The sequence below is a fragment of the Balaenoptera physalus genome (genome assembly GCF_965194825.1).
Source record: "Balaenoptera physalus genome assembly, chromosome: 11".
In the NCBI taxonomy this organism is placed as follows: Eukaryota; Metazoa; Chordata; class Mammalia; order Artiodactyla; family Balaenopteridae; genus Balaenoptera; species Balaenoptera physalus.
Genome location: NC_138896.1, coordinates 33067371 through 33093229, shown reverse-complemented (window position 1 = coordinate 33093229; position 25859 = coordinate 33067371). Strand labels below are relative to the sequence as shown.

Below are 25859 nucleotides of genomic sequence, written 5' to 3'. Positions count from 1 at the left end.
GCCTTGTCTCCACACATCTTATATTTGGCTCATGCTAACTCTGTGCTGTTCTTTCATTATCATTTCCATCCCCATGACAATTCTGTTCTTTCTTTGTGCCTCATTCTAATGTGAAACTTCTAGCTGTCTTTGGTTTTCTACCCAAGCACAGTCAGAATTACTCCTTTTGTTGTATCCTCATGGTTGGATTCATACATATCACAGGCTGATGTATGTAGTTGTGTATATTCGACAACATACAGCAAATACTTATCAGTGACTGTGTAATGGATATTGAGAATGCAGTAGTCAACAAAGCATACGAAAATCTCTGCCTTCATGGAGCTCAGTTTCTAATGAGGGAGATAGAAAATAAAATAAGAATTTAGAAAGCGATCCATGCAGAAGAGAAAAAATAAACTAGGGAGGGGAATATGAAATGGCAGCTGGAGAGTTGAATTTTAGATAGGGAACCAGGGAAGGTTCCCTGGGAACGTGACTTGAATAAAGACCTAAAGAAGTGGGGAGAACATTCTAGGCAGGGAGCAGCAAGTGCAGAATTGCTGGGGAGTGTGCCTGCTGTGTTCAAGAAAGAGCAAGGACAAAATTCATCGACTGTCCTGTAAAAATGGATAGGTCTTTTAAAAAAAATTATCCCTCAATAATATTTATTAAAAAAAAAAAAAAAAGGAATTCCCTGGCAGTCCAGTGGTTAGGACTCCATGCTTTCACTGCTGAGGGTGCAGGTTAAATTCCTTGGTCGGGGAACTAAGATCCCACAAGCTACACGGCATGGCCAAAAAATAAAGAAAGAAAAATAAGAAAAGAAACAGCAAGGAGGCTGCTGCTACTGCAGTAGAGAGCACAAGGGGGAGAGTCGTGGGCCTGGTGTGTCCTAGCGAGGTCTCTGAATGAGATGGAAGCCATCGCAGGGTCTGAAGGAGAGAAGTGACATGAGTTTGAGCTCCTCTGGGGCATAGATTATATCCACATCTTAGTCATCTTAGTACCCCCCAGTGCCTGACAATTTCTTGTATATGATAGGTTCTCAATAAATGTTGAGATGGGCTGAATTGTTAACACCAGAAAAAGTTAAGCAAACCTCTCAAAGGGATCAGGAGACACATTTTTTTAAAAACCCTTAGGAGAAATGTAAAAGTAGCATTTTACCTTGTTTGGCATATTTCAGAATTCTTTTAGTTGTGTAGAGTGTTGCTTTGTGTTTCAGGTCAACCTAGTTCGTAATGTTTGTGTACCTTTTTTTTTTTTTTTTTTTTTAATTTTTGGCTGCGTTGGGTCTTCATTGCTGCCCGGGCTTTCTCTAGTTGCAGCGAGTGGGGGCTACTCTTCATTGCAGTGCACGGGCTTCTCATTGCGGTGGCTTCTCTTGTTGTGGAGCACGGGCTCAGTAGTTGTGGCTCGCGGGCTCTAGAGCACAGGCTCAGTAGTTGTGGTGCATGGTCTTAGTTGCTCCACAGCACGTGAGACCTTCCTAGACCAGGGATTGAACCCGTGTCCCCTGCATTGGCAAGCAGATTCTGAACCACTGTGCCACCAGGAAAGCCCTGTGTACAATTTTTTAAATGAATAATTTCCTCATAATAGTGGTTGATACATAAATAACTACCTTATGTTTAAAGTAGTTAACTTTCTCACACTTAATTTTTTAAATGCCACTATTATATGAGCTGTCGAATCCTAATCCTAAATGTCCCTCCCCCTCCTTATATTGGTTACAATACAATCCTTTTAGTTATTTTTAAACTTAGGCAGGGGTGTTGATACTTTTTCATGTGTCTCTGCTATAAACGCCATTTCTTCTCTTCCAACAGTGGTTTTGTTTGTTTATATTTATTTATTGATTGATATATAGTTGATTTATGACACTGCCCTAGTTTCAGGTGTACATCATAGTGATTCAGTGTTTTTTTGTTTTGGTTTTTGCAGGTTATATTCCATTATAGGTTATTACAAGTTATTAGGTATAATTCCCTGTGCTATACAGTAAATCCTTGTTGCTTATCTGTTTTATGTATAATAGTTTGTGTCTGTTAACCCCGTATTCCCAGTGGTTTTGTTTACTTTTATAAGACTTCAGTCCATTTGGAACTGAATCCAAACCTTGGTTACTAATGTATAAATGGTCTCTCTACAGAGTACGGGAATGTCAAGTGCTATTTTTAGCTGGCAAAACCAAAGGCTGTTTTTATTCTCCTCCTTACCTTGATGACTATGGGGAGACTGACCAGGGACTCAGGTAAGGCCCATCCTGGGGAACTAGGTTGACTGGCTCTGGGCCACCAGAGCCTTCAGCATGGGGTGAACACAATGAACCTTGTGGTCCTGAAGCCTGCCTGCTAACTGCCTGAAGGGTTAGCACAAGTGGCTGTTGTCTGTGGACTCTTCCAAGGAGGCTACCCTGGCTGTCTGGTTTGACATTCCCATTCCCAGCCCTCAGAGTGTCATGAAGGCCATCAAGATACATAAGGGGAAAAAATGGGACAGAGTGCAACTTTTTTCCATTTCTTACTCCAGAGAGCTGTTTGAATTGTCCTGCGGCATCCACAGCATCAGAGCACTGCAGGGATAGCTCTTTGTAACTTGTGCGGCTTTGTGGAAAAAATGGGACAGAGTGCAACCTTTTTCCATTTCTTACTCCAGAGAGCTGTTTGAATTGTCCTGTGGCATCCACAGCATCAGAGCACTGCAGGGATAGCTCTTTGTAACTTGTGCGGCTTTGTATGGGAGACCCAGTCCTCTTCAAGTGATATAAAAGAACAAATCTTGATTGATAAGAGATGTGCTTATCTTACTACATAAGAATCTGAGAGAACAAAGATTTAGAACATATAGAGCAATACAACAGTATTTGAGGCTTAATCACTTCTACTTTGGTAGCTTCTGTTACATCAAAAGCAAAATGCTAACAGCAGTTTCTTCAAGCACTGTTAAAGAACTTTCAGGCCATTTCTTTTTGCCCAAATGGGATAAAAGTCTTAACCTAGATGTAACTTCCCAGCCTTGGGGAGCAGAAGTTGAAGGCCTGGAAACCAAGGCAAGATAAGTAGATGGGCTCCTCAGGCACTTGACTGCAAGGATACGGGCTTGTGCCACCTGTTGATGGTTCTTACCGTTGCTCTGAGAAATGTGGGCTCTTAGGAGGAAGAGCTCTGGACGGAGAGTGAGAGGACTGGCGCTCTGAGTCAGGAGCCAAGGCCCCAGGCATGAGCTCACCAGTGCCTGTGCTTTGGTTAAATTAGACCCCAAAGTTATTCACATTTGACTGCTTTGCTTAGATTTTGTAGCTGAAAGACAGTACTTAGAAGAACGTTTTCACCCCTGCAATTTTTCCATCGTCTCCCCTGCCCCTCCCTATTTTACATTTTACCAACAAAATGGATAATAAATGCATAGTTTTAGCCTCTCAACGTAAACCCTCCTGCTCAACCCCACCCCCAATTCCTCACCCCAGTCTGAGTAGGTGTAGCTTGTGTTCATTTTCCTCTTCTTTTCAGCACTTATTCCCCTTCCGCTGCTCCTAGCAAACCGTCAGAGCTAACACATTAATAGCCACAGGCGCCTGCCAAAGAGATATTCTGCAGAGGATCTAAAACCGATAACTTGTAACTTTTCCTAAATCAGGAAAGGTTGGAGTATAATAGATGAATAAACCGAATGCATCCTGAGTGACATGTGTCTTCTTTCTAGACGGGGAAATCCTTTACATTTGTGCAGAGAGCGATTTAAGAAGATTCAGAAGCTCTGGCACCAGCACAGTATCACAGAGGAAATTGGACATGCACAGGAAGCAAATCAGACACTGGTTGGCATTGACTGGCAACATTTATAATTACTTCACTACCAAATACATAAATTTGGATTTTTGTAACCCAGTTCGCTTTTCAAGAAAGAGAATAGGAAATAGGTTCTACTGAATTTGGAAATAAATTCTTTATTTAAGCTTTTCTTCCCAGTTTTATTTTTATAGTTCCTGGCTCCAGAGACTGATGAAAATCATCTTCTGTCAGCAGATTTTCTTGCATCGTTTGCTGTGTCCTTCAAACGTAACTTCTTGAATTTTAGAATCCAGGAAGGAGCTTCTCTTCCTGGGCTGGACTCAACCCCTTTGTGGGCATCTGACTGCATTTGACTGTTCCCAGTAGTCTGAGCCGTGTCACATTACTGAACACAGGGAACTCCAGGCCTGAAGCTGATGCAACAGCAGCAGGAAACAAAGTCTCTGGTCTTTTGGGGTCACACTTCCTGATCCCTCTCAGTGACTCTCAACGTTGGGCCTGGGTCAGTGTCCCCACAGCTGATGGGACCCTACCTCTAAGCAAAACAGTGGATTTCAAAAGTGGCATTCCCTTGTCTCTACCGGCTGTGAGGGGGTTGGGGGACACTCATGCTGGAGGAGCCTGTGGGAAGAAGGAGAGAAGGTGGTGTCTTTGTGTGCTGGGTGATTTTCAGGGCTATACAAGGTGGGATTCCCCCGCCCCCCCCCCCTTTTATTTTTTGCAAGACTTTTGGCTTTGAGGAAAAAAACTCATGTTAAAGGGCTTATTGAAAACTTAAGAGTATCCTAATTTTTCAGATGATATAGTCTCTTATTTCTAAGACTAAGTTGAAAGTGTATACATCTAGAATCAAACACTAGCAAAAAAATGAGAATTCAGTGTTTTAAAATTCCCTCACCCCCACCCCTTCCAGCATTTCCTGGAATAGATGAATTGCTGTTTACCTGCTGACTCACTTAGTACATTTCTGGGACACCTGTGCGCCCAGGCTTTTTATTATTTTTAATCATTATTGTTCTTACTAAGAGGTGCCTTCCTAGATTGATAGCCGCTTAGTAAAATAGTTTATAACCATGACATGCCATGTACCACTCTTGTGTGATACACATGTGCTGAGAGCTTGGGTACATGGAGAGTGATGGCAGATTTGGTGGAAGAATAAATACAGAGCCTCTCTGAGGTGAGGCTAAGGGATAAATGAATAATTAGAAGCTCTTGGATTTTTTTTAGCCAATGAAAATAACCCGTTCACTCAGTTTTCTTTGAACTCTGCATCTAAAAGTTCCATCCTGCTCAGCTTTGCACACTCCACGGTACACCCAGGAGGAAGGTTGGAAATCCAGACTTTCAGCTAAAGTAAGTGGAGATGTAGAAACCACACTCACTGCTTCTCCAGGGTGGTGTGTGAAGAACCCCTTCCTCTGAAAGGGTGACCTTGACCCTTCTTGCCTGGGACTGAGTCACCCATCTGAGAGGAGGCGCTTCTCACCCAAGAGGAAGAAAATCTGCGTTGGAACACAGTGCTCACCCCCCTTTTCTGGCCTTCCTTCCATTCATAAGATCTGGTGGTATGGGCTGTGGATGGCATCGTGATTTTAATGTTTATTTTGGCCTTTGTCACATCCTCATTCCTTTAGCTTTTAAGTTCAGCTTCTTTTGGCTTTTCTCCAGTTGTTAACCAAGCTTAAATTTAGAATGATAAGACCAGGTTTCTCCCTGTGTAGTTGAATTATAAACATCTTCACCAAATCATAACAATACTTCAGCTTTCAGAGCTGATTTCATATAAGCCTGTTGTTAGCAAAGGGTGTCCCTGGATTCCATTCTCTGAGAATGTCAGGGAGTCTGAGAGAAGATGAATTTACATGAGATAGCAACACATGCGCCCTTTTATCTTCTGGTGTGTGTATCATTAATCTAATTGTCTTCCCTAACTAATGAATCATCTTAGTCTTATGATTTGTTCCGCATGTATTATGTTTATTGTAGAAATGTTTATATAACATGCTTTCCATATCAGGGAAAATCATATCTGTTTAAAAAATTGGCTATAACTTTATTATCTGTGGACAACTTGTAAAATTTGGAATGTATCATATGTAAAAAGTTTAAAGATATCCAAATAAATGCTTTAGGTGTTGACATTACTTTGCATCTGCCTACATTTTCTTTCTGTTTTGTTTCACACAGTTAAATGCAGTGGACGTGTTCCGCATGTCACCTTGCTATAGATAAAGTGGGACACCTGTATTAGCTTGAAATTTAAGATGCTTATATTATTAGTGTCAGTTATGGCTGTTGGCCAAACGATCTTGACCTTCTGAAGAAAGCTTGATCATCATTTCAGCTGATTAAGTTTCATATTCACTGACTATGACAACTTGTGACCTTTCTGAACTACTGTGGACCTCAAATCACTGGGAAAACAGGGCACTCGAAGTCTCTCCCAGCTCCAAGTCGTTTCCTCCAAGAAGGTTTAAACTCTTCTTGCTTATCCTTACGTAGTGATCTCCAGGTCCCTGTTCTAACACACTCCCCAGACACTTTCTGCTTAGAAAAGACACATGTACGAAGGAAGCTACATCCTATATTTGCAACGGAGTCATTGCCTATGAAAGTTCTGCTGTGCTCTTGAAAATCCTCTTAAAAGGAAAGCATCAAACTAAAAAAAAATAGGTTTCTGTGTCTCCTGGTCATTAATGCTGCTCCTAGCTAGCTTACTACCTTCCCTGGTCCTAATGCCATCAGCTCCAGGACTCATTAATTCCCTCTGACATGCTCCTTCCTTGCTTTGTCCCTACTTTTGTTTTTTGAGTCAGGTTTATTGACGTTTATTTTCCAAATAGTAAAATTCACCCTTTCTAGTGGATGGTTTTATGCATTTTGACAAATGCATACAGTTGTTTTAACAAGCCACACTCAAGAATAGAACAATTCCATCACCCCAGAAAGTTCTCTCATGCCCTTTTGTGGGCACCTTCTCCCCCATCCTGACCCTTGACAACCACTAATTTTTTTCTGTCCCTTTGTCTTGCCTCTTCCAGAATGTTATATAAATATATCATATATGTAGAGTTTTGAGTCTGGCTTCTCTCTAAGAAGACTGATGCATTTGAGAGCCGTCCACGTTCCTTTTGGTTGCTGAATCGTGTTCCATTGTGCAGATGTATACCCAGTCACCAGGTAAAAGACATTTGGGCAGTTTTGGGTGGTTATGAATAGAACCATGACAAACAATCCTGTTACAGGTTTTTATATGGACCTAAGTTTTCATCCCCCGTCAGGTAAATAGCTCGGAGTTGACTCATATCTTAATCCACTCTACACCATCCTCTTTGACTTTGACTTTGCACTTTGCACTTTGACTTTGCTGCTTACTTATACGCATCCTCTGATTTGAAGGACAAGATATAATGCCATGAGGAGTTAAGGGCTGATATTTCCTCCCCTCCAGCCAATCTCATGTCCTCTGAACACCAAGAGGGCATCCGCTCTCCCCCTGAGCTTCCGTGTTATTCCCCCACATTCCTAGTCCTTAACACACGGTGCTGCTGGCTTGCCACACTGACATCAGGAGCCTTTTTTTTTTATCTAGTAGCAGGTCAGAGACCATAATTTTCATAGTGCCCCCCTCCCCCCCGGCCCCTGGCTAAGCTGCAAACCTGCTGACCTAGCATTACAGGTGCCCGGATGAGGGGAGGCGGGGGGGGGGGGGGGGGGGGGGGGGAGTGTGCGGAGCAAGCCTCTAATCTTATTAACTTGAATTGAGGTTACTAAGGGTTTATTGGCTGGTGGCTCAGTCCTGGGCTTGAAAATGTTGCAAGAGGCTATGGGCTCTTTGAGCTGAGGCTACAGACACTAGGACACTTATTTTCCTAAATGTTGGGAATAAGTAGCTATTACTACTTCACTATGGAGTAATTGTTTCAGAAATAAAAGTTCTAAGGCACTGTCTTTACCTCTCACCCTTCCCCAGGGCTAGGCTGACAGGACTTGAAAAGCTGGCTGAGTCCCCTGGGAGAAATGAACCTACATTGGCCCAAAGAAAGACTGAGGTTAGACATAAGGAAAAACCTGGTCCCAGTCTTGCTGGGCACTGGTAGATGACCAAATGAGATGGGCAGCTTCCTCTAGCAACTACCTGGCTACCTGAGAAGACTATGAGGATGCAGCCCACCCTAAGTCTGTGTAATGAGAAAAGAGCTATTGTGAGTTGCTGCCTGAGCATTTACAGTGTGACAGCCCTGCTCAGGACATTTAGATAAGGACCTGAGCTCAGGTTTCCCGTCCCTGGAATTCCTGCTTTGCTTTTCCCGAGGCACGTTTCAAAATAACCACTTAGAGTGGAGCCCGTCCCAACCACCTCTTAAGTAATAGGTGCTTGCTACCCTGCTCTCTGTCTCCTGCTCTGGAATGGAGGCCCACCCTTCCACTGGCTCATTGCACACACACCCCTCGCTTCTGTTCTGGGACCTGCGAGTAATAGACCTTGTGAATTTACTCCCTTTGTATGAGTGCCTTGAAACTGCCTTTGATCAAAACAACCCTGGGGTTTTCACTTCCCCAAAGTGGGAGCTGGGGTGCTGAGGGAGCTACCTGCCAACCCTGTGTGGGTGGCTTGTGCCCCCTCATTCAGCGGGTCATAATCTGCATGTTCTTAGTTCAGTATACCAGCTCCAGGCCCCCTGCACAGTCTGCTCTGAACCAACTGGTGGTGTTTATTGTGGGATCATTTTCCCCCTGATCCTCCCAACAGCTCTCAGATTCTGACCAGAGCGGGGGGGATAGAAAATGGGATTTTTGCTTAAATCACTAAATTAAGATTCCACATACTAAAATATTGAACTCAGCTCTGGTCCAAACTAGCAAATGTTGAGATTATTTGGATAACCTAATAGTCCCTGTTCTTGCAGATAAGAGATAGCAAGAGGGAGAGAGGTGACACCCACGCTGTTGAAACAGCTGCCTTGATCATTAGCAGTGCTACATTTCAGTGTCAGGTTTGGTTTGGTTTTGTTAACAAATGTTAGCAAGAATCAGGGATCCTGTGCTACATACATGTAGCACATACATTTAAGACAGGCACTTAACAAAAGTGATTTTCATACAGTATAATTTTTAATGTCTATCGTACAGCTGTCAACAGCATCATTACACCTGTGGGCCTAGAGCAGCATTTTCTTGATGGTTCTCAGCGCTCCTGGGAGGGGAGAGCTCTGGGACCCTCATCAGAGGGGCTGACTCCCTCAGTGTTGTCCATGTGGGTCATTCCTTGGTCTCCACACTCAGAAGTCGAATTGAATTAAACCTGGGACCAAAATCTGACAGAATGTCCAAACATCTTTGATCTGGCCTTAAGCCTGGGAGAATTAGAGCCCCAGAACATACCCCAGGCAGCACCAGAAGTCTTATTTTGTCCACACTGAAAACTCAGGACAGCAGTGAAATCATTCCCTCCTTCCCCTGAAAGCTTCCTTTCTCTCTTTTTCCAGAAGGAAGTAAAAACTTCTTTCGCAGTTGCTAGCATGGGAAGATGATCTGTCTCAAAGAATCTTCTTTAATGCAGAGGCATTTAATGCGGAGGCATTCGGGAAATATCGTTTTGCAGGATGGGTATCTGGGGCAAGAAGCAGGACGAAGCTCACAGAGGACTCTGTCCTGCACTGTAGACAGTGTTGTCCGTGGGGCCCGTCACGGCACCTGTGTGGGCGTCCCAGGAGGTGAGGCCTGGTCTCCAAAGGGTGGACTCTTGTCTGATTGTTGCTCCTCTTCCACAGAAGGGCAGCCGTCTAACCCAGTGCTTCCACAGATGAGCCAAAGGAGGTCACCCGGCAGTTTAGCCAGAACATGCCTACAACCCGACTCCCTCAGCCCGCGGCTCACTCCTGGCTAAGTGACTGAGGGCTTGTGAAGGTGACACAAAAGCTGTGTTTTTGCTGAGGGACATAATCCCCTCTCTTTAAGTTCTCTTGCCTCATGATTGAGAATTCCTCTTTTGAGCCCTCAGTGCTCTGGAGAGACCATTACTCTTAGAAAAGTGTAACTGTCCCTCACCTTCTGTAATTAAATAAAATGGCTGATGTGTCAATCTTCGCATTTGAAAAACATGACAGCGTGGCCAGTACATTTTTCAGACTCTTAAGCTTGTGCATCAAGTGACACTTTGGATATAGAATGAAGCAACTTGGAGCTGATCGTAACAGCCAACTCATAAAAAGGGAGCAGCCCTCAGGTGTAGCCAGTAGCCTCAGGGGGGAACTGAATTCCTGTGCCATGAAGAGTCACCCACTGAGAGGCCCCGCTGAGTCCACTGTGAGGGTGCGTCCTAGGGCAGTGGGCCTGAGTGGGACTCATTCACTCACATCTTGAGACAGTCATTCAACGAAAATTTTTAGGGACCCTGAATTTTAAATCCCACCATCCAGAAGAGTCTCTGTGAGACAGCCGCCCTCCTTGGGAGATTCAGATTGGATCAAGGGGGTATCCGCGTTTCCTGGAGTCCACTACTTTTCAGTGTTCAGAGGGGAGGGGGTCCCGCGACCGTCAGCCAGCCTCTGGGGCCTGGCCTGCATCCACACCCTCGGCTTCCACCTGGTTACCCTTGCCCAGCTTCTTCACGCTCTCCAGAAAGGCCTTCCAGGTCTCCGGAATGCTCTTCTCCAGAAGCCAGCCCTCACTCTCGCACTCGGGGTCTTCGGGGTTGGCCACGCCTTCCAGCGCCGTGTGCAAGTAGCGCAGCCCGACGGTGATGGTCACCTGGTGTGGGGAGAGGAGACTTAGAGGAGATCTGGGAGAAGTAGCTGGGGCAGGGGTTACCAGGAAACCGTGGCAGCCACCAGCCTGCTCATCCTGGGGGCCCTTCAAACAAGGTTCTGTTGGGGCTGGGTTGGCGAGGCCCTGCCCGCCCCAGCAAGGCCTGGGTGCACGCGATACCCGCCTGTGCTCCAGCCTCATCTCAGACCCCATTCTCCTCCCTTTCCAGTCACCCTGGGTTTCTTTGGATCCTGCCCACACCCAGCCTTTCTCCTCTCCAGTTTTACCGTTTGCTGTTTTCTCTGCTTAGAACATTATGGGTGCCCCTGCTCCTGAATTCTCCCCTCCTTGCCCTCAGGTCTCCCCCTTCCTGGGGGCATTAATCCTGGGCTTCTTCTCTCTGTGTCCACCCCCACCCCCACCTCGTTCCTGGCACGTTGCTAGGCACATAGCAGGTGCTCAGCATCTCTTTGCTGGACAGAATTAAAAAGTCATCTCCTTTTTTGCAAACAATGGTGATAATACGATTTCCCTCTACTTCTGTTATTTTGATACTAGAGGATGAGTGGGTGATTTGTCTGGATTTGTTCACTAGAAGTCACTGCAACAGACTCTGGTGCCAAAATGCCTGGGTTCAAACCTCAGCCCTGGCACTTAGCCAGCCATGTGACCAGGAAACCTCAGTTTACTCATCTGGTTTGCAGATTTTCAGATGAAGTACCGCCTGCTCCATGGGCATGCTGTGATGCTTCAATATGTGTAGAGCATGGTACCTGGTGCACAGCAAGGATGAATAGGAATGTCAGCTGTAGTTGGTTATTAGTGAGCGTGGTAAGTACTGTTTCCACTTTTCTAACCCTGTACTGTGTTAGCCACTTGTTTCTACACAAATTCCTGGTTTGTCGTCTTACAGTCTTCCTTTGATGGTATAGCAAACTCTGTGAGAGGCCTGGGCCCACTAATGGAGAACATCCACCCCCTGAGGGCAGGGGTGGCCTTGATGCATCTTGTTCACCTGCTGTCCCAGCCCCTAGAACAGCACCCAGTGGTGGTAGGGCCTCAGTAAACATCTGTTGAATGAATGCTCTGGGAGCATTTTATAGTTACAACAGTAGATGATTATAGTAACTAATAGTTTTAGGTTATTGTTATTGTTGACTGAAAGTTTAATAAGATATTTTTACAGTGGAAAGACTCACCTCCAGGAAGTCCTCCTGGTGTGCGTGTACCCACTCTGATTCCTTCCTGCTTTCCTCAAGAAGGCCCCCTGTTGCACTGAATTTTGCACTAGGTAATGGTACTCCCTTTGGTTCATGAGTCAGATGTGGACTCATGGATTGTGAGACCCAGGAGGGCAAGGCTGAGGGCAGAATCTTATCAGCCCCCCTTGTGCCCATCGCAGAGCTCTGCCCACTAAAAGCCTCAGGGGAAAAGTGAAAGGGGATTCAAACTCCCTGTTCCCAGTGAACAGTTCCTCTTCTTAAGCAGTCACTAGGTTCCTGGAAAGGTGGGTAAACTGAGAGGCAGCCAATGGAACTCCATTCTCCCACTGACTTCAGTTATCCTTTCAGTCTTCTTTTCATGCGTTTTCAAGGGATGCAAACTTCTGAACTTCTAGTAGTAAGCTTCTCTCCTTATTCTACCCACTTATTCCCAAGACTCTGCCTCAAGGAGCTGGTGACTAATAAATCATCATGAATATGCTTGCGTTTGCCTTAATGTGAAAAGAAGGCCTCCCTCCCCATCTCACCCCCTCAGCAGGCAGTACAGTTCTTCTGGTGTGATGTGGTAAGTCAGAAGTGGTGCCTCTCAGCTGAGAGCCCAGCTGTGTGTGAATTTCCATAGCACTAAAGATTGACTTACTTAAGGGAACCTTTCAGTGAATCTTCTCTGATGGGCAAAGTTTCCCCACCTAATGTTTCTGGTTTTGTACATTTAGGTTTTGGAGTTTGGATTTCTGCTGTCAGCTCAAAGCATGAGCCCATGAGTCACTCTCTGTGCCACCTTGGTTTACCCGTCGCTGACAGTGGGCTCTCGTTCAGCACCCAGGACAGCGCCCAGCACTTGTAGGTGTTTGAGAACTATTTCTTCAATAAATGAATGAATGAGGGCTTGCTGTATTCCAAGCCCTGCAGCTACAGCGAGGAATTAAACCTAACAGATGAGGTAAGATGAACCTACAAATAATTAGAGTACCAGGTAAATTGCTACCAGAATCTCAAGAGAAGCACAAATCATTGACTGAACACTTTGATGTGCCTGTATCTCCTGTTGCCTCCCAGTAGTTCCAAAGCTAAATGCTGGCACCCCCCTATAACAGAGATGTTAAATAACTTTCCGAGTCCTTAGACTCAAAAAGTGGAGACACAGGATAAACCTCTGAAACATGCAAAGTGAAAGAAGCCAGACCTAAAAGGTCACATAGTATATGATTCCTTTTATATGAAATGTCCAGAATAGATAAATCCACAAGGACAGAACACAGATTGGTGGTTGCCAGGGGCTTAGGGGGAAGGGAGGAGGGGGACTGACTGCTTAATGGGTATGAGGTTTTTTTGAGGGGGTGATGGAAGTATTTTGGAACAAGGTAGAGGTGGTGGTCGCACAACATTGTGATTGTACCAAATGCCACCAAATTGTTCACTTTAAAATGGTTAATTTTATGTGCTGTGAATTTCAACTCAACAAATTCTTTTTTTTAAGTGACGGCACAGAAACAAAAAATAGAGGTGCTGGTATTCAAGCCTGGGCCTGCCTGCACGGCGGGCAGAGGGCTGGTTCCCAGGAGGGAGACCCAGGCCCAGCTCCACCCCATCAAATCCCAATGGGGCAGGTGGCTCCCTCTTGCCCTGCCCCCCACTGGCCCAGGGCCTACCTCAAAAAGCCAGACGAGGAGCGTCACAGCGCCCACGGAATTCATGAGGTTGCTGTAGTAGCTCAGCAGGGCGACCCTGCAGCCGCGCACCCACAGGTTGAGCTCCTCCGTCTGGTGGTCATAGCTGTAGTGTGCAGAGTTGTTGGTGAGCTGGTACTGGATACAGGGCCGTGGCGAGCTGGGGTTGCAGCAGCTGAAGGGGACTCCATCCACCAGGTACCGCCCATCCACGTTGCTCTTGATACGACTGGAGGAGAAACAGACGGCTTAAGACCAGCTTCTTGAACTTCTCGCCAGGGGCCAGCTCCTCCCATCCCCCACCTCTGAAAATCTGGAATATTCATTCATTCATTTGCTGTCTTGAGAAATATTTGCTGTACACCGACTATGCGCCAGCCACTGTTCTAGGTGCTGAAGATGGAGCAGTGACCCTAGAGAGCCAATGCCCCAGCCTTCCTGGAGCTTATGTTTAGAGGGTTGAGATCAATGATAAACCAAGAGACAAGTAAATAAGGAACATATGTGTTCTAGCCCTTGTGGAGCAATAGAGACTCAACAAAACCTTACAATGACATTTCGAGAATTCTGCGGACCTGCTGATCCTGAAACTGCCTGGCATTTATGCCTTGGAAACCTCTGAGCAATCTTTGGTAAAACTAAGATCCAGAATGCTGTTCACTGTACTGATTTGCCAGAGGATGGCCTATTAGAGGTTCAGGATTTCTTCAAGATCCTGGATAACTAACGGTATAGATAGTAAAGTCACAAGTTGGGGCATTTAGACAAGAGTGAGTCACACACATGAGAAACGTGTTCATTCTTTTATTGCCCATTGTTTTGTTTTTTTTTTGTTTTTTTTGTTTTTTTTTTTTATAAATTTATTATTTATTTTTGGTTGTGTTGGGTCTTCGTTTCTGTGCGAGGGCTTTCTCTAGTTGCGGCGAGCGGGGGGCCACTCTTCATCGCGGTGCACGGGCCTCTCACCATCGTGGCCTCTCCTGTTGCGGAGCACAGGCTCCAGACGCGCAGGCTCAGTAGTTGTGGCTCACGGGCCCAGTTGCTCCGCGGCATGTGGGATCTTCCCAGACCAGGGCTTGAACCCGTGTCCCCTGCATTGGCAGGCAGACTCCCAACCACTGCACCACCAGGGAAGCCCTGCCCATTGTTTTAACCTGACTGAATACAAGATCGACAAGAGCACTGTACTCCTGGCAATTATTATGTGTGTTGGAACATGGATGTTGCACTGTAGACAACATTTAACACCAGTCTGTGGAGTACTGCATTGTAAAGTGCAAAATAAAGATTTATTTTTTAAAAAAATCAACCACTCTGTGTGCTGCCAGGCCCTGGCATGCAGTGATTTCTTGGGCCCATGCCAAGCTGGTAGGAAGAGTAGCAGGACAGGTGGTGACTGTTGAGACAAGACTGCCTAGCATTCATGACCATCAGCTTTAGCCCCCAGCCACCTCCCCAACCTCATCTCCTCCTTACAGATCACTGGGGACCAAGGTCCCCTCTGGCCAGATCACTTCTGCTCAACAGATGTTTCCAGAAGGCCTGCTCTGTCCCTGGGCCTTTGCAGGAGCAGAGAATGGGTCTTTGCCCATGGCTTGCTCTCCATCCACACTGACCTCTGCCCCCAGCTGGGTGGGAGCTCCGTACTCACCTGAAGGATGCAACTTGCACAACTTTTGCATCTCTCTACTTATACATATATTTGGTTAGAGCACACCATACATTCATGCAGGTTCAAAATTCAAAAGGGGCAACCATCGTTATAATGAAAATTCACTCCCTCCCCATCAGGCAGGCTGGGTATGTTCCATCTGACCTGCTCGTGGTTACCCAGGCAACTTTATGTGTCAGAATTAATGGAAGGAATTCCCTGGAGGTCCAGTTGTTAGGACTCCGCACTTTCACTGCAGAGGACGCAGGTTCAGTCCCTGGTCAGGAAACTAAGATCCCACAAGGCACATGGCGCAGCCAAAAATTTAAAAAAAAAAAAATTCATGGAGCTGTGCACTTAAGATTTGCACCCTTGACTGTGTGCATGTTATCTTGAATAGAAAAGTTTTTTTTTTAAGTTGCACATGAACAATGCATTACATAATAGCAGCAGACTTTTACAGCACAAGAATAGGAAGCATGTAATTGTTCATAATAGAAATTGTTTCCAACAATGTTCATTGAAATGGTAGTTAATTATACTCTAAAAAAAAAGATGTTCGTGTTCAACTTCTAAATAAAATCCCCTCAATACAAAACAGTCTCCCACTCATTCTTGTCCCTTGGCCCCCAAGTTCCCTCACTGTGGCCAGCTCTGTCTGTCCTTTCACAGAAGCTTCAAGCATGGATAAGCAAGCTCAGATTTTGCAGAGTTCTTATTCTTCCTGTATGTTTGTTTGTTTATCCAAATGGTAGCATTATATACACACTGTCTTGAATCTTTTTTTTTTTCCTTAGCAATACCTTAGAGATCTTTTTATATCTGTTAAATGGAGAGTGTTCTCCAGGTTTTAATGAGGTGCATGGTGTCCCCCTTGTGCAGATGGCCCATAGGGTACTATCCATTTCCTATTGATGGACATTTGGGATTTTCCCAGTGTCTTGTTATTTTTCTTTTTTTCTTTTTTCTTTTTTTTTTAAACATTTATTTATTTATTTTATTTTTGGCTGCATTGGGTCTTCGTTGCTGCGCGCGGGCTTTCTCTAGATGCGGCGAGTGGGGGCTACTCTTCGTTGCGGTGCGCGAGCTTCTCATTGCGGTGGCTTCTCTTGCTGCGGAGCACGGGCTCTAGGCGCGCGGGCTTCAGTAGTTGCGACGTGTGGGCTCAGTAGTTGTGGCGCACGGGCTTAGTTGCTCCGTGGCATGTGGGACCTTCCCGGGCCAGGGCTCAAACCCGTGTTCCCTGCATTGGCAGGGGGATTCTTAATCACTGTGCCACCAGGGAAGTCCCCCCAGTGACTTGTTAATACAAACATGGACATGGGTCATTTTGCATATTGGGAATATATCTAGATGATCAATTCCTAGAAGAGGTATCTCTGCATCAAAGGGTCCACCTGTGATTGCACCGGAGCTCTGCCAATTTTCTCCTCTCGGGGGTTGTACAGTCACACCCCCACCAGCCACACCCACATAAGTCCTGTTTTTGATCTTTGCCAACCTGACAGATGAAAAATAGTATCTCAGAGTTGTTCTGATTTCCATCTTTCTCATTATAAGTGAAGTTAAGTATCTTTTGATGTGTTTAAGATCCATTTGTGGTTTCTTTTCAGTGAACTGTCTGCTGATTGGTATGATTAAGACCTGAGGAAGGCTCTGAAAAATGTGGCCTCCTTGGTTCCAGAACAATCCTTGCCTGGGTTATGGCGACCGTATTTCCACACACCCTGTAGTCCCTGCCCTCTGCTTCATGGACAGAACCAACTGCCCAGAGAACAGCTGGCCCTGGATGCACAGGTGGTCCAGGACCAGGACCATGATAAGAGCAGGACAGCCTGAGTTTACTCCTGGTTCATCCCTCTGGAAAAATTCCTTAACCTCGCCAGGCCTCAGCTTACTAATCTGTAAAATGGAGTTGACATAAGAGTTGTAGGAAGGGATCCACGTAAAAAGGCTAAGAAGAGTGCTGGGTACGTACTAAGTGTGTAAGAAATGTGGACTCCTGGGCTGGGGCTGGGAAGGGTGACAGAACAAGAGCCTTCACTTCACGTGAGCTCTGTGTGTTGTCAGGGAGCAGCTGTGACAGTGGAACAGACCACATGACACCACTGGGGAATAGCCACTTGTGCGTGGGTGGTGTGGCCTCTGCCAGCTGTGGAGAAGAGTGCCTTCTGTGACCAAGACTGCAAGGGCAGGGACTTCCCTGGTGGCGCAGTGGTTAAGAATCTGCCTGCCAATGCAGGGGACACGGGTTCGAGCCCTGGTCCGGGAAGATCCTAGGAGCAACTAAGTCCATGCGCCACAACTACTCTGAGCCCGTGCTCTAGAGCCCATGAGCCACAACTACTGAGCCCGCCTGCCACAACTACTGAAGCCTGCGCGCCTAGAGCCTGTGCTCCTCAACAAAAGAAGCCACCGCAATGAGAAGCCCGCGCACCACAACAAAGAGTAGACCCCGCTCGCCACAACTAGAGAAAACCCGTGCAGCAATGAAGAATCAATGCAGCCAAAAATAAATAGAATATTTTTTTTTAATTAAAAAAAAAAAGACTGCAGGGGCAGAGCTCACTGCCAGCCCGAGGCAGGGTCTGTGAGACATTTGTCCAATGACGGAAGTGGCCGCTGCTGAAGCTCAACTGCACCGAGCGCCATGGGAGCAGCTCTCCCTGCACAGCCCCGCACGGCACCTGGTTCCGCTGGCTGGGGTGGTCCTGGTTGGTCCCAGTGGGAGGACTGGAGCAGAGGCCCTTCAGCTTGGGGCTCCCACCCCCCTCCTGAGGGACCAGCCAACCCCCCCCCCCCAGGACTGAGCAGACATAGTCTCCTACTCCTAGGACCAACCCCAGCAGGCCTGGTCCCCAAATGCAAACACTGTTCGTCCCTCTTCCTGACCTGCAGGCTGTCCCTGGAGCCCGCTTCCACCTGCACAGGGTCCCACCTGGGCCATTCCCAGTGTCCCCGTGGAGCGGAGTGGGTAGAGCACAGAGAGCTGGCCTTTGAGTCTCAAATATGCATTTGTGAGCTGTGGACTTGGGTGAGGCGGGATAATCACACCCCCTCTCAGGGGCTGTGGGAGGTTTAAATGAGGCAGTAGGAGGATGCACTTGACACAGGCCCTGGGAGAATGCTGGCTCCTCCCCACTCATGGCCATCTGGGGGGACCCTACAACCCACCAGACTGTTCTACAGAGGAGGAAGTGGGGCCCAGAGCAGGGCAGGGCCTCACCCAAAGTTACACAGTAAGTGGAAGTCCAGCCCACAGCAGTTGCCCACCCCTCCCCTCTGAGTTTCCTCAGAGCCTCTCAGGTCCTTCCTGCCTGTTGGCTTTTCTAGCTAAACTTACTAGGAAAGTGTGAGTTCTCTCCCCTGTTCCCTGTCCCAGTAGCCCTTCGTTGTCCACCATCATCTCTCCTATGCACTCTCCAGGTGTCCCTAAGGTGGGGTGAAGCCTACAGATCTGCCTCATACTACCTGAGGCAGGGCTGTGTCTTCCCTCAGACTGGGGACCCTGAGGGTAGGCCCGGCTTGGTGGACATTGGGGTTCCCCCAGACCCCCAGCCTAGGACCTCTTGGGGTCCCACATCTCTGAAACTAGCCCTCCCTCTCCATCAGAAGCATTGTCTTGTTGACTTAGCACTTGCCCTGGTTCCAGCCACAGATTAAGGCTCCACTCACCCTCTTAAGACAGAGTCAGGCAGAGGAGAGCTCCTTAGGTGGTGAGCTGGCTATTTATATCAGAGTGTTTCCCAGGCTACAAATCTCTGCTCAGGGCTCACCAAGACTTGTAAGGGTCTTAATTAAGATAAGGCTTTCTTTTAGCCCACTCTCCCATAGCCAAGCTACATATGACTTGGGAAAATCATGTTGGAGTTTTCCCGGAAAAAGCAACATAATTTAGTAGGTGAATCAATAAATCAATAAGGAAAGCCATATGGAAATGAGCAGGGGAGGGGCGAGGAGGGAGCCTGGAGTGTAACTGATAATGTGTCAATCCCCAACCCGAATGCCAGCTGAGTGGCACCTGTGGAATCTTGGCAACTCACTTGACCTCTGTGAGCCTCAGTTTTCTCACCTGAGAAATGACAATATAAGTCTCTGACGGGTGTGGTGGTGATTAATTGAGATAATACACATAGAGCACCTGGTATACAACAAGTGCAGTATTAGTATTTCTTTGAAATACTAATAATATTTTATTTCTTTTTTGAGTAGTCACTGGATATAAAGAACTGCAGGTGGTGAGGGAGGACACAAGAAGGAGCGGACCCAGCCCTGCCCTAAAGAAGCCCCAGTCTGAGGGGAGACACAGCACTGCTATCAGGGAGAACCAATCCGACGGGAGATCTAGATGGCAACAGAGTCCGGGTCTTGTCGGGAGAAATAGACCTGACCTGAGGGAGCCCGTCTGAGGGGAGACAGCCCCGCCCTCAGGGAGACACGGCCCCACCCTCAGGGAGCCCCGGTCTGAGGGGAGAGACAGCCCTGCCTTGGAGAGCCCCAATCTTAAGGGAGACACAGCCCTGCCCTCAGGAATCTCCTAGCCAAGGTCCAGAATTCTCTAGATATCTATTAATTGTTTAGGAAGAGGGAACAGGTGTCATAGCCTGTGGGTTCCGTGGGAAGGACAGTAAAGTGAGACAGCTTAGTGCCAGCTTCTTTCTCAGACTGACGGCCCCAGGCCAGGCTTTCCTGGCTGACAGTTCCTTCAGGCTGACAGTGCCAAGACCTCTGAGCTGCTTCATGCTCTGCCTCTCACCCCAAGGCAATGAAGCTCAGCTCATCCTGAAAACAGGAGGGAACTTTAAAGGAATTGTTATAAACTGGCTGAAGACCTCAGGTGCCTCCTGGTGTGATGCAGTAAGGTACCCATAGCAGCACCCTAGGGGGTGCTCTTGCCAAAACTGAACCTGAATCCAGCCACACCTCAGCCCTGACTACTGGTTTACAGGGAAATACAGGAGACAGAAGAACACGTTAGAAGACAGCACTTGGCTACAATGGCCCAACCCCAGAATGTGGGAAATTCTGCAGGACAAATGGCCAACTTCCTCCAAGACACACATGGCATGAAAAAGGTAACTATTTAGAGTAAAAGAGACTTAGGAGACCAAACGACCAAATGCAAAGTCTGGTTTAGATCCTGATTTGAATAAACCACCTGTAAAAGACATCTTGAGACAATCAGAGAATATTGAACACAGGCTGGGTATGAGACGATAGTAATGTTAGTAGGCATGATTAATATTGTGCTTCTGTTAAAAACAAAAAGACAATAAAGCAAACCCTCTTTATCTGTTAGAAATTCCTCCTAAAGTGTTTACAGGTAAGAGGAAACAATGCCCTGGATTTGCTTCTTAATACTCAGAAGGGGGAAAATGTTATGGGGGAGCGAGGGTACATGGGGATTTGTTATAATCTCTCTCCTTTTGTGAATGCATGAAATCTTCCATAATAAAAGTTGAAAATGCAAAAAAAAAAAAAAAAAAAAAAGCAGCTCTGGTGGTTAAGAATCACAAATCTATATCCCGATATCTCGCTCTGAAGACTGAATCGCTGAGGGAGGTGGCATTCCTGGACTCCTCCCTCTGAGGGCCTCCCCCAGTTATAACAGAGTGTCCCCGCCCACCCCCACCCCAGGACCACCAGGCTGGGGAGGGAGTGAGAAGGGAAACACAGATGCAGGAGGATGGAGCACAGCATGGCCCCACGTGCCACAGCCCACGAAGAGCCTGGGCGGGGGGGGCAGTTCTGGCTTCTGTGGGGCCTCATGATGACCTGAGACCCTGGCACAGAAGGACCAGAATCCCATCACGATCCACAGGTGTTTGTCGAGCTTGTATCTTATCTGCCCACACCTTCCACTGTCCCTCTGGATGAGGAAGAAGAGAGCAAGACAGAGAGAGGAAGAGGGAAGACCTGAGGCCCCTCCCCCCCCAACGCCCCCCAGGTTTCAGCTGTCAGAGAACAAGCACTCACCTAACACCGAATCTGTATGAGGCAGAGTGGAAGGAGCAGAATCAAAACCTGGCACTCGCTACAGTGGGATACCATCCCAAAAGAAGAAGGAATGGGTGCTGATGCATGCTGCAACATGGATGAAATTTGAAAATAGTATGCTAAACCAAAGAAGCCAGACCCCAAAGGACAAATATTATATGATTCCATTCAAAGGAAATGCCCAGAACAGGGAAGCCTATAGAGACAGAAAGTAGAGTAGTGATTACTTGGGCTTGGGGGCAGGGGAGGCCGGAGTAACACTGAAGGGTGCAGGGTTTCTCTGTGAGGTGGTGAACACATTCTAAAGTCAACCTCAGTATTGGTTGCACAACTCTGTGAATGTACTAAAAACCGTTGAATTGCACACCTGAAATGGGTGAGTTGTATGGTGTGTGGAATATATCTCCATAAAGGTGGTTGGTTGGTTTTTCCAAAAATTTGCCCCACACCCCCAACCCCAGCTTGCCACTTCCTGCTATGAGATTTTAGGAACATCCCTTAAGCTCTCTGAGGTTCAGATTTCTCATCCACAAAATAGAGATTAACAATAACAACAACAAAAATACAAACCCCCCAGGAGAGATTTTGTGCACACCAAATAAGGGCCTTTTTCCTCCCCAAAGACCCAGCAACTTAGCAACAGGGCAGGCTGGGGTGGGGGTGGGGTGCGGTCAAAGGCTTGTAAATTCTTGTAAAAAAATCTTGAATTGTTCCCACCTGATCTCCATGTTTAGCTCAGGAGCCTTCAGGAACCAGCTGTTGACCTTAAATATTCCCCTGAGAAATCTCCAAAAACCAGCCGTCCCTCCATGCTTGTCCAAGCTCACAAGTGCCAGGCTCAGTTAGGGATGCTCAGTTTCTCTTAATTTTGTGACCATATTTGTATGTGTGTGTGTGTGTGTGTGTGTGTGTGTGTGTAGCAGAGAAAATTTTTTCCAAATCAATAGAGTTAAGATTGTTTCACACCAATAAGTTGGTGTGGGGCCTTGAGGTAATTTTGATCAAGTTTAACGTTTGCCTGAAAATTTGGATATGCCGACCATTGGGAGTGGAGCAGCCTGGAGCATTTCTTCACCCTGGAGCATTTCTCCACCCCAGGGGACAGAAGGGGATTTGAGGATTACACAGAGATCTTGTAAGTCTCATCAAGGACTGACTCTGTGCAGAAGATGATCAAGGAAAATGACAGAGGAGAAGATGAGAAGCCCCTTCCCGTCCATCACAAAGGCTAGTTCTACCCTCAGCTTCTGCTCCCCCCACTCTCCCCATCCCCAGGAATTCTGCTTGTCCCTCTGGCTTCACACCCTCATAGGGCAACTCATATAAATCATGCCCCTTTGTGCTGTCCCTGAGGATCTGTCCCCTAGGAAGGGCAGAGTGATTTACAAGCCTCCTTGACAAGGGATTTGTAGCAGTAATCCCCACCCACAGAGAAAATACAATCCCAAGCAGTGACCTTCAGTCTGACTTCGCTTCCATCTGAGGAGCAGCTAAGCTAGCCATCTGGGGTTCACCGGTGTTGTCCGGGCTTCAACCATGTCCTGATGCCAGTGTGCCCAGCACCCAGGGTGCATATCCCCTTGGACTCACCAGCCTCACTCAGGATAAACCAGCTGGATGAACAATTGAAGCCCTAGCCTCAGGCAGGGAATGGGTAGAGTTGGACAGAAGGAAGAGGTGAGGGAGAGCCACTGGCTCTGGACAGGCTGACCTTTCGCTGGAAAACGACTCAAGACCCGCGATGGTGGGTCTCTGGGAAGGGGTATGCTGGGATCAGCACAAAGGGTGAGATTCTCTTTCTCACCAACACCTCCCTACATCTGCCGCTCAGGATTTTATTTACACATGCTAAGAACACTTTAGAAACACTTGATCGAGTTGCACTATCATGATTTAAGTAGTAAACACCAGCAGGCATTTATTGAGCACCTGTTGTATGCCAGGCTCTAGACAGAGCTAGGAGGTGACCTCCAAAGTTGTGTATCCTGGTGCCTTCCTTTAAAAGATGGGCAAGCAAAGGCCCAGGGCGTCAAATGACTTATCCAAGATCACCATCTAATTAACAACAGAGACAAAACTACAGCCTAGACCCCCTGACTGCCCCATCCTCTGCTCTTTCCACTGTATCCAAGGACAAACACCTTGAGAATGGTCGCTCAGGGTTGAAAGGTTGGAAAACAAGGGAACCAACCCAGAAATTTATGCTTTTAGGACCGAATCCATTCACTTTGAGTGAATGAGACAAGCAACCAGATAAAGTCTCAGTATATGTGATCCATGAAATCCCTCCTCCCGAATGAAGCAGACACACAGTCCTGGCTGGGTCTCCCCCCTGGTGACCCCCATTCAAATAGTTTCTATAACTTGACACTTTTCCTCTCATCTTAGCCAAACATTAGGTTGGACCATATGAAGCTGCTATTTTTATAGGTCAAAAATGATAGAATATTGACAATTACATACGGTCCAACCAAATACACCCTCACACGCAGTAGTAAGTTGCGCACACAGAGCACCCAATGGGGAGGAAAAGGCACTGGACAGGGGGAGTCACAGGCTCGTGTCTCCGTGTCCCCATATCACTCTGACCCCAGGACCGGAGGCCACTCACTCTTTGACTTCTTTGGAGGAAAAGTCCAGATAGCGGTTGCTGATCCACTGAATCTCAAACCAGTCCCGAAAGCCGTTGTTGCCACAGCACTTGAACTCAATTTGCAGCATGTCGATGGTCTTCTTCATGAAACACCGGCCTGGGGTGTCTGTGTCCCGGTAGAACTTCATGCCATTCTTGAGCCCGTGGGCCAGCGTGCTCTCCAGGGAGCCCCGCAGGAGGAAGCAGCAGAGGGCCACCAGGAAGAGGACAATGTTGAAGAGGACACACACGGCCAGGTATGGCTTCAGCCAGGGCTTCCACTTGGCGTACTTGGCAGGGTCCAAGGCGTCATAGCAGATCTTGCCCGCCAGAGAATTGAAGACACAAGACAGCACCCCCATCCCTATCAAGGAATTGGGCACAAAATGGCTCTCGGAATTGTCCATCATATCGCTCCGCTTCCTGAGTTCAATCTTTAGGAACAGCCCTAAGCCGAAGATGATGATACCAGCCAACACGGAGAGCCAGTTCATGAGCCAGAGCCCTTGGGCCAACTTCACCCGCTTCTTCTGGTCAAATTTGACTTTCAGCAATGCCATACTTGCAGAGTGCAGTCCAGGCAGCCTCTCACTCCTGACCTCAGTAAGCCCGGAGCCTGAAGACTCAGGGCCTTGGGAAGGGTGCAGATGGCCCAAGCTGCAGGGAGCTGCTCTGGGGGCTGCCCATGCTGCGTCCCCTAGCCTGGGACCCCCGTAAACTCACTAGTGGGAGCAGGGGCCTCAGAGTCACAGCTCATGCAGGGGCCAGTCCTCCACGTGTCGTTTCTGCAGCTCCCTTCCCAGCAGAGGAGGGACAGCCTGAAGGCTGCAGATTAAAAGTGGGATCCACAAGACATCTTGCTAATCTCTTTAGCCAGGTTCATCCCATTAGATAAAGCCGTGCCAGTTTCAGAACATGGTCAAGAGGAGCCTCCATGGACATCCTGGAGCAGAGAGCTCTGGGTTCAGCTTGAAGAATCAGGAGTAAAAAAGACAAGGCTGGCCAATGAAATGGGCTTTATCTGGAGGTCTGGCTCAGATCACATCACGTGTCTCCCCAGAGCATGTTTCTGGGCCAAACTGCTTCAAAATTTAAAACTTTCTAATGGGACAAAAGACATCATTATCCAAGTTGAAAAACAAATGACAGATGGTGAGAAAACATTTGCAACATGTAAAAAACAATGAATAAGCAAAAAAAGGAAAAAAATTAACTGCCACAGTTCCACATCAAAAAAAAAAAAATCATCAACTGGAAAAACAGGCAAAGGAAAGGAACAGCTGATTTATAACAAGCAAACCTGGAAAGTCCAAGGATCTGGAAAACTTGTCAATCTGCGTAGAACAAAGGGCAATGCAATTAAAACAATAATAAAAGACCAAACTTGCACATCTGTCAAAATTCTGTCACCAATGTAAACAAAGATAGTAGAAATGAGATATACATTCTTGATGAGTCTGTAAATTTATTATTATTTTTAATTTATTTCTTGGAGTAGTTTCAGGTTTACAAAAAAAAAACTGAGCAGAAAATACAGAGAGTTCCTAAATACTCCTTTCCCCCAACCAATTTCCCTATAATTAACATCTTGCCCTTGTGTGATACATTTATTACAACTGATGAATCAATTTTGATACATTATTAACTAAAGCTCATAGTTTACATTAGGGTTAACTCTTTGTGTTGCATGGTTCTATGGGTTTTGCCAAATGCATAATGTCACGTTTCCACCATTATATCATATAGTATCATACAGAATATTCTCACTGCTCTAGTAATCCCTGTGTTCCACCTGTTCATTCCTCCTCCCCTCCCTGCCCAATCCCAGGCAGCCACTGTCTCTATAGTTTTGTCTTTTCCATGTCATATTGTTGGAATCATACAGCATGTAACCTTTTCAGGCTGGGTTCTTTCCCTTTGCAATATGCACTTAATGTTTCTCCATGTCTTTTTGTGGCTTGATAGCTCATTTCTATTTATCGCTGAATAACATTCCATTAGTGTGAATGTACCATTGTGTGTTTATCAATTCACCTATTAAAGGTCATCCTGATTGCTTCCAATTTGGGGCAATTATAAATGAAGCTGCTACCAAAACTCTACTATGCAGGTTTTTGTGTGGACATAAGTCTTCAACTCATTTGGGTAAATACCTAG

General features: G+C 46.7%; 2 protein-coding genes across 13 annotated transcripts in view; one reads left to right on the top strand and one right to left on the bottom strand.

Annotated features, from left to right (window-relative positions):
• Nucleotides 1-13320, top strand: part of UBR2 (ubiquitin protein ligase E3 component n-recognin 2) — a 122942-nt gene extending 109622 nt beyond the window's left edge. For 6 of the 12 annotated variants that reach the window (XM_082414618.1, XM_082414624.1, XM_082414623.1 and 3 more), the window contains 2 exons: nt 2135-2236; nt 3688-5923. In XM_082414618.1, the coding sequence (XP_082270744.1) occupies nt 2135-2236; nt 3688-3829 (244 nt within the window). In that variant the 3' untranslated portion in view covers nt 3830-5923. The other 6 variants (XR_014251195.1, XR_014251196.1, XR_014251194.1 and 3 more) reach the window with 6 other exon arrangements.
• Nucleotides 7500-24300, bottom strand: PRPH2 (peripherin 2). Its single transcript, XM_082414638.1, has 3 exons — nt 23682-24300; nt 13405-13651; nt 7500-10532 (listed from the first exon to the last, which is right to left on the bottom strand). The coding sequence occupies exons 1-3, from the start codon at nt 24260-24262 to the stop codon at nt 10320-10322; spliced, it is 1041 nt and encodes a 346-aa protein (XP_082270764.1). The 5' UTR covers nt 24263-24300; the 3' UTR covers nt 7500-10319.
• Between the last annotated feature and the right edge of the window lie 1559 nt (nt 24301-25859).

Excerpts from the sequence above, each read along its gene's own strand:
- PRPH2 (XM_082414638.1), bottom strand. The coding sequence starts at position 24,262 with ATGGCATTGCTGAAAGTCAAATTTGACCAGAAGAAGCGGGTGAAGTTG. Across the intron at positions 13,652-23,681 it reads TCCTCCAAAGAAGTCAAAGA|TCGTATCAAGAGCAACGTGG; the intron begins GTGAGTGGCCTC and ends TTTCTCCTCCAG. Across the intron at positions 10,533-13,404 it reads TCCTCGTCTGGCTTTTTGAG|GTGACCATCACCGTCGGGCT; the intron begins GTAGGCCCTGGG and ends TCCCCACACCAG.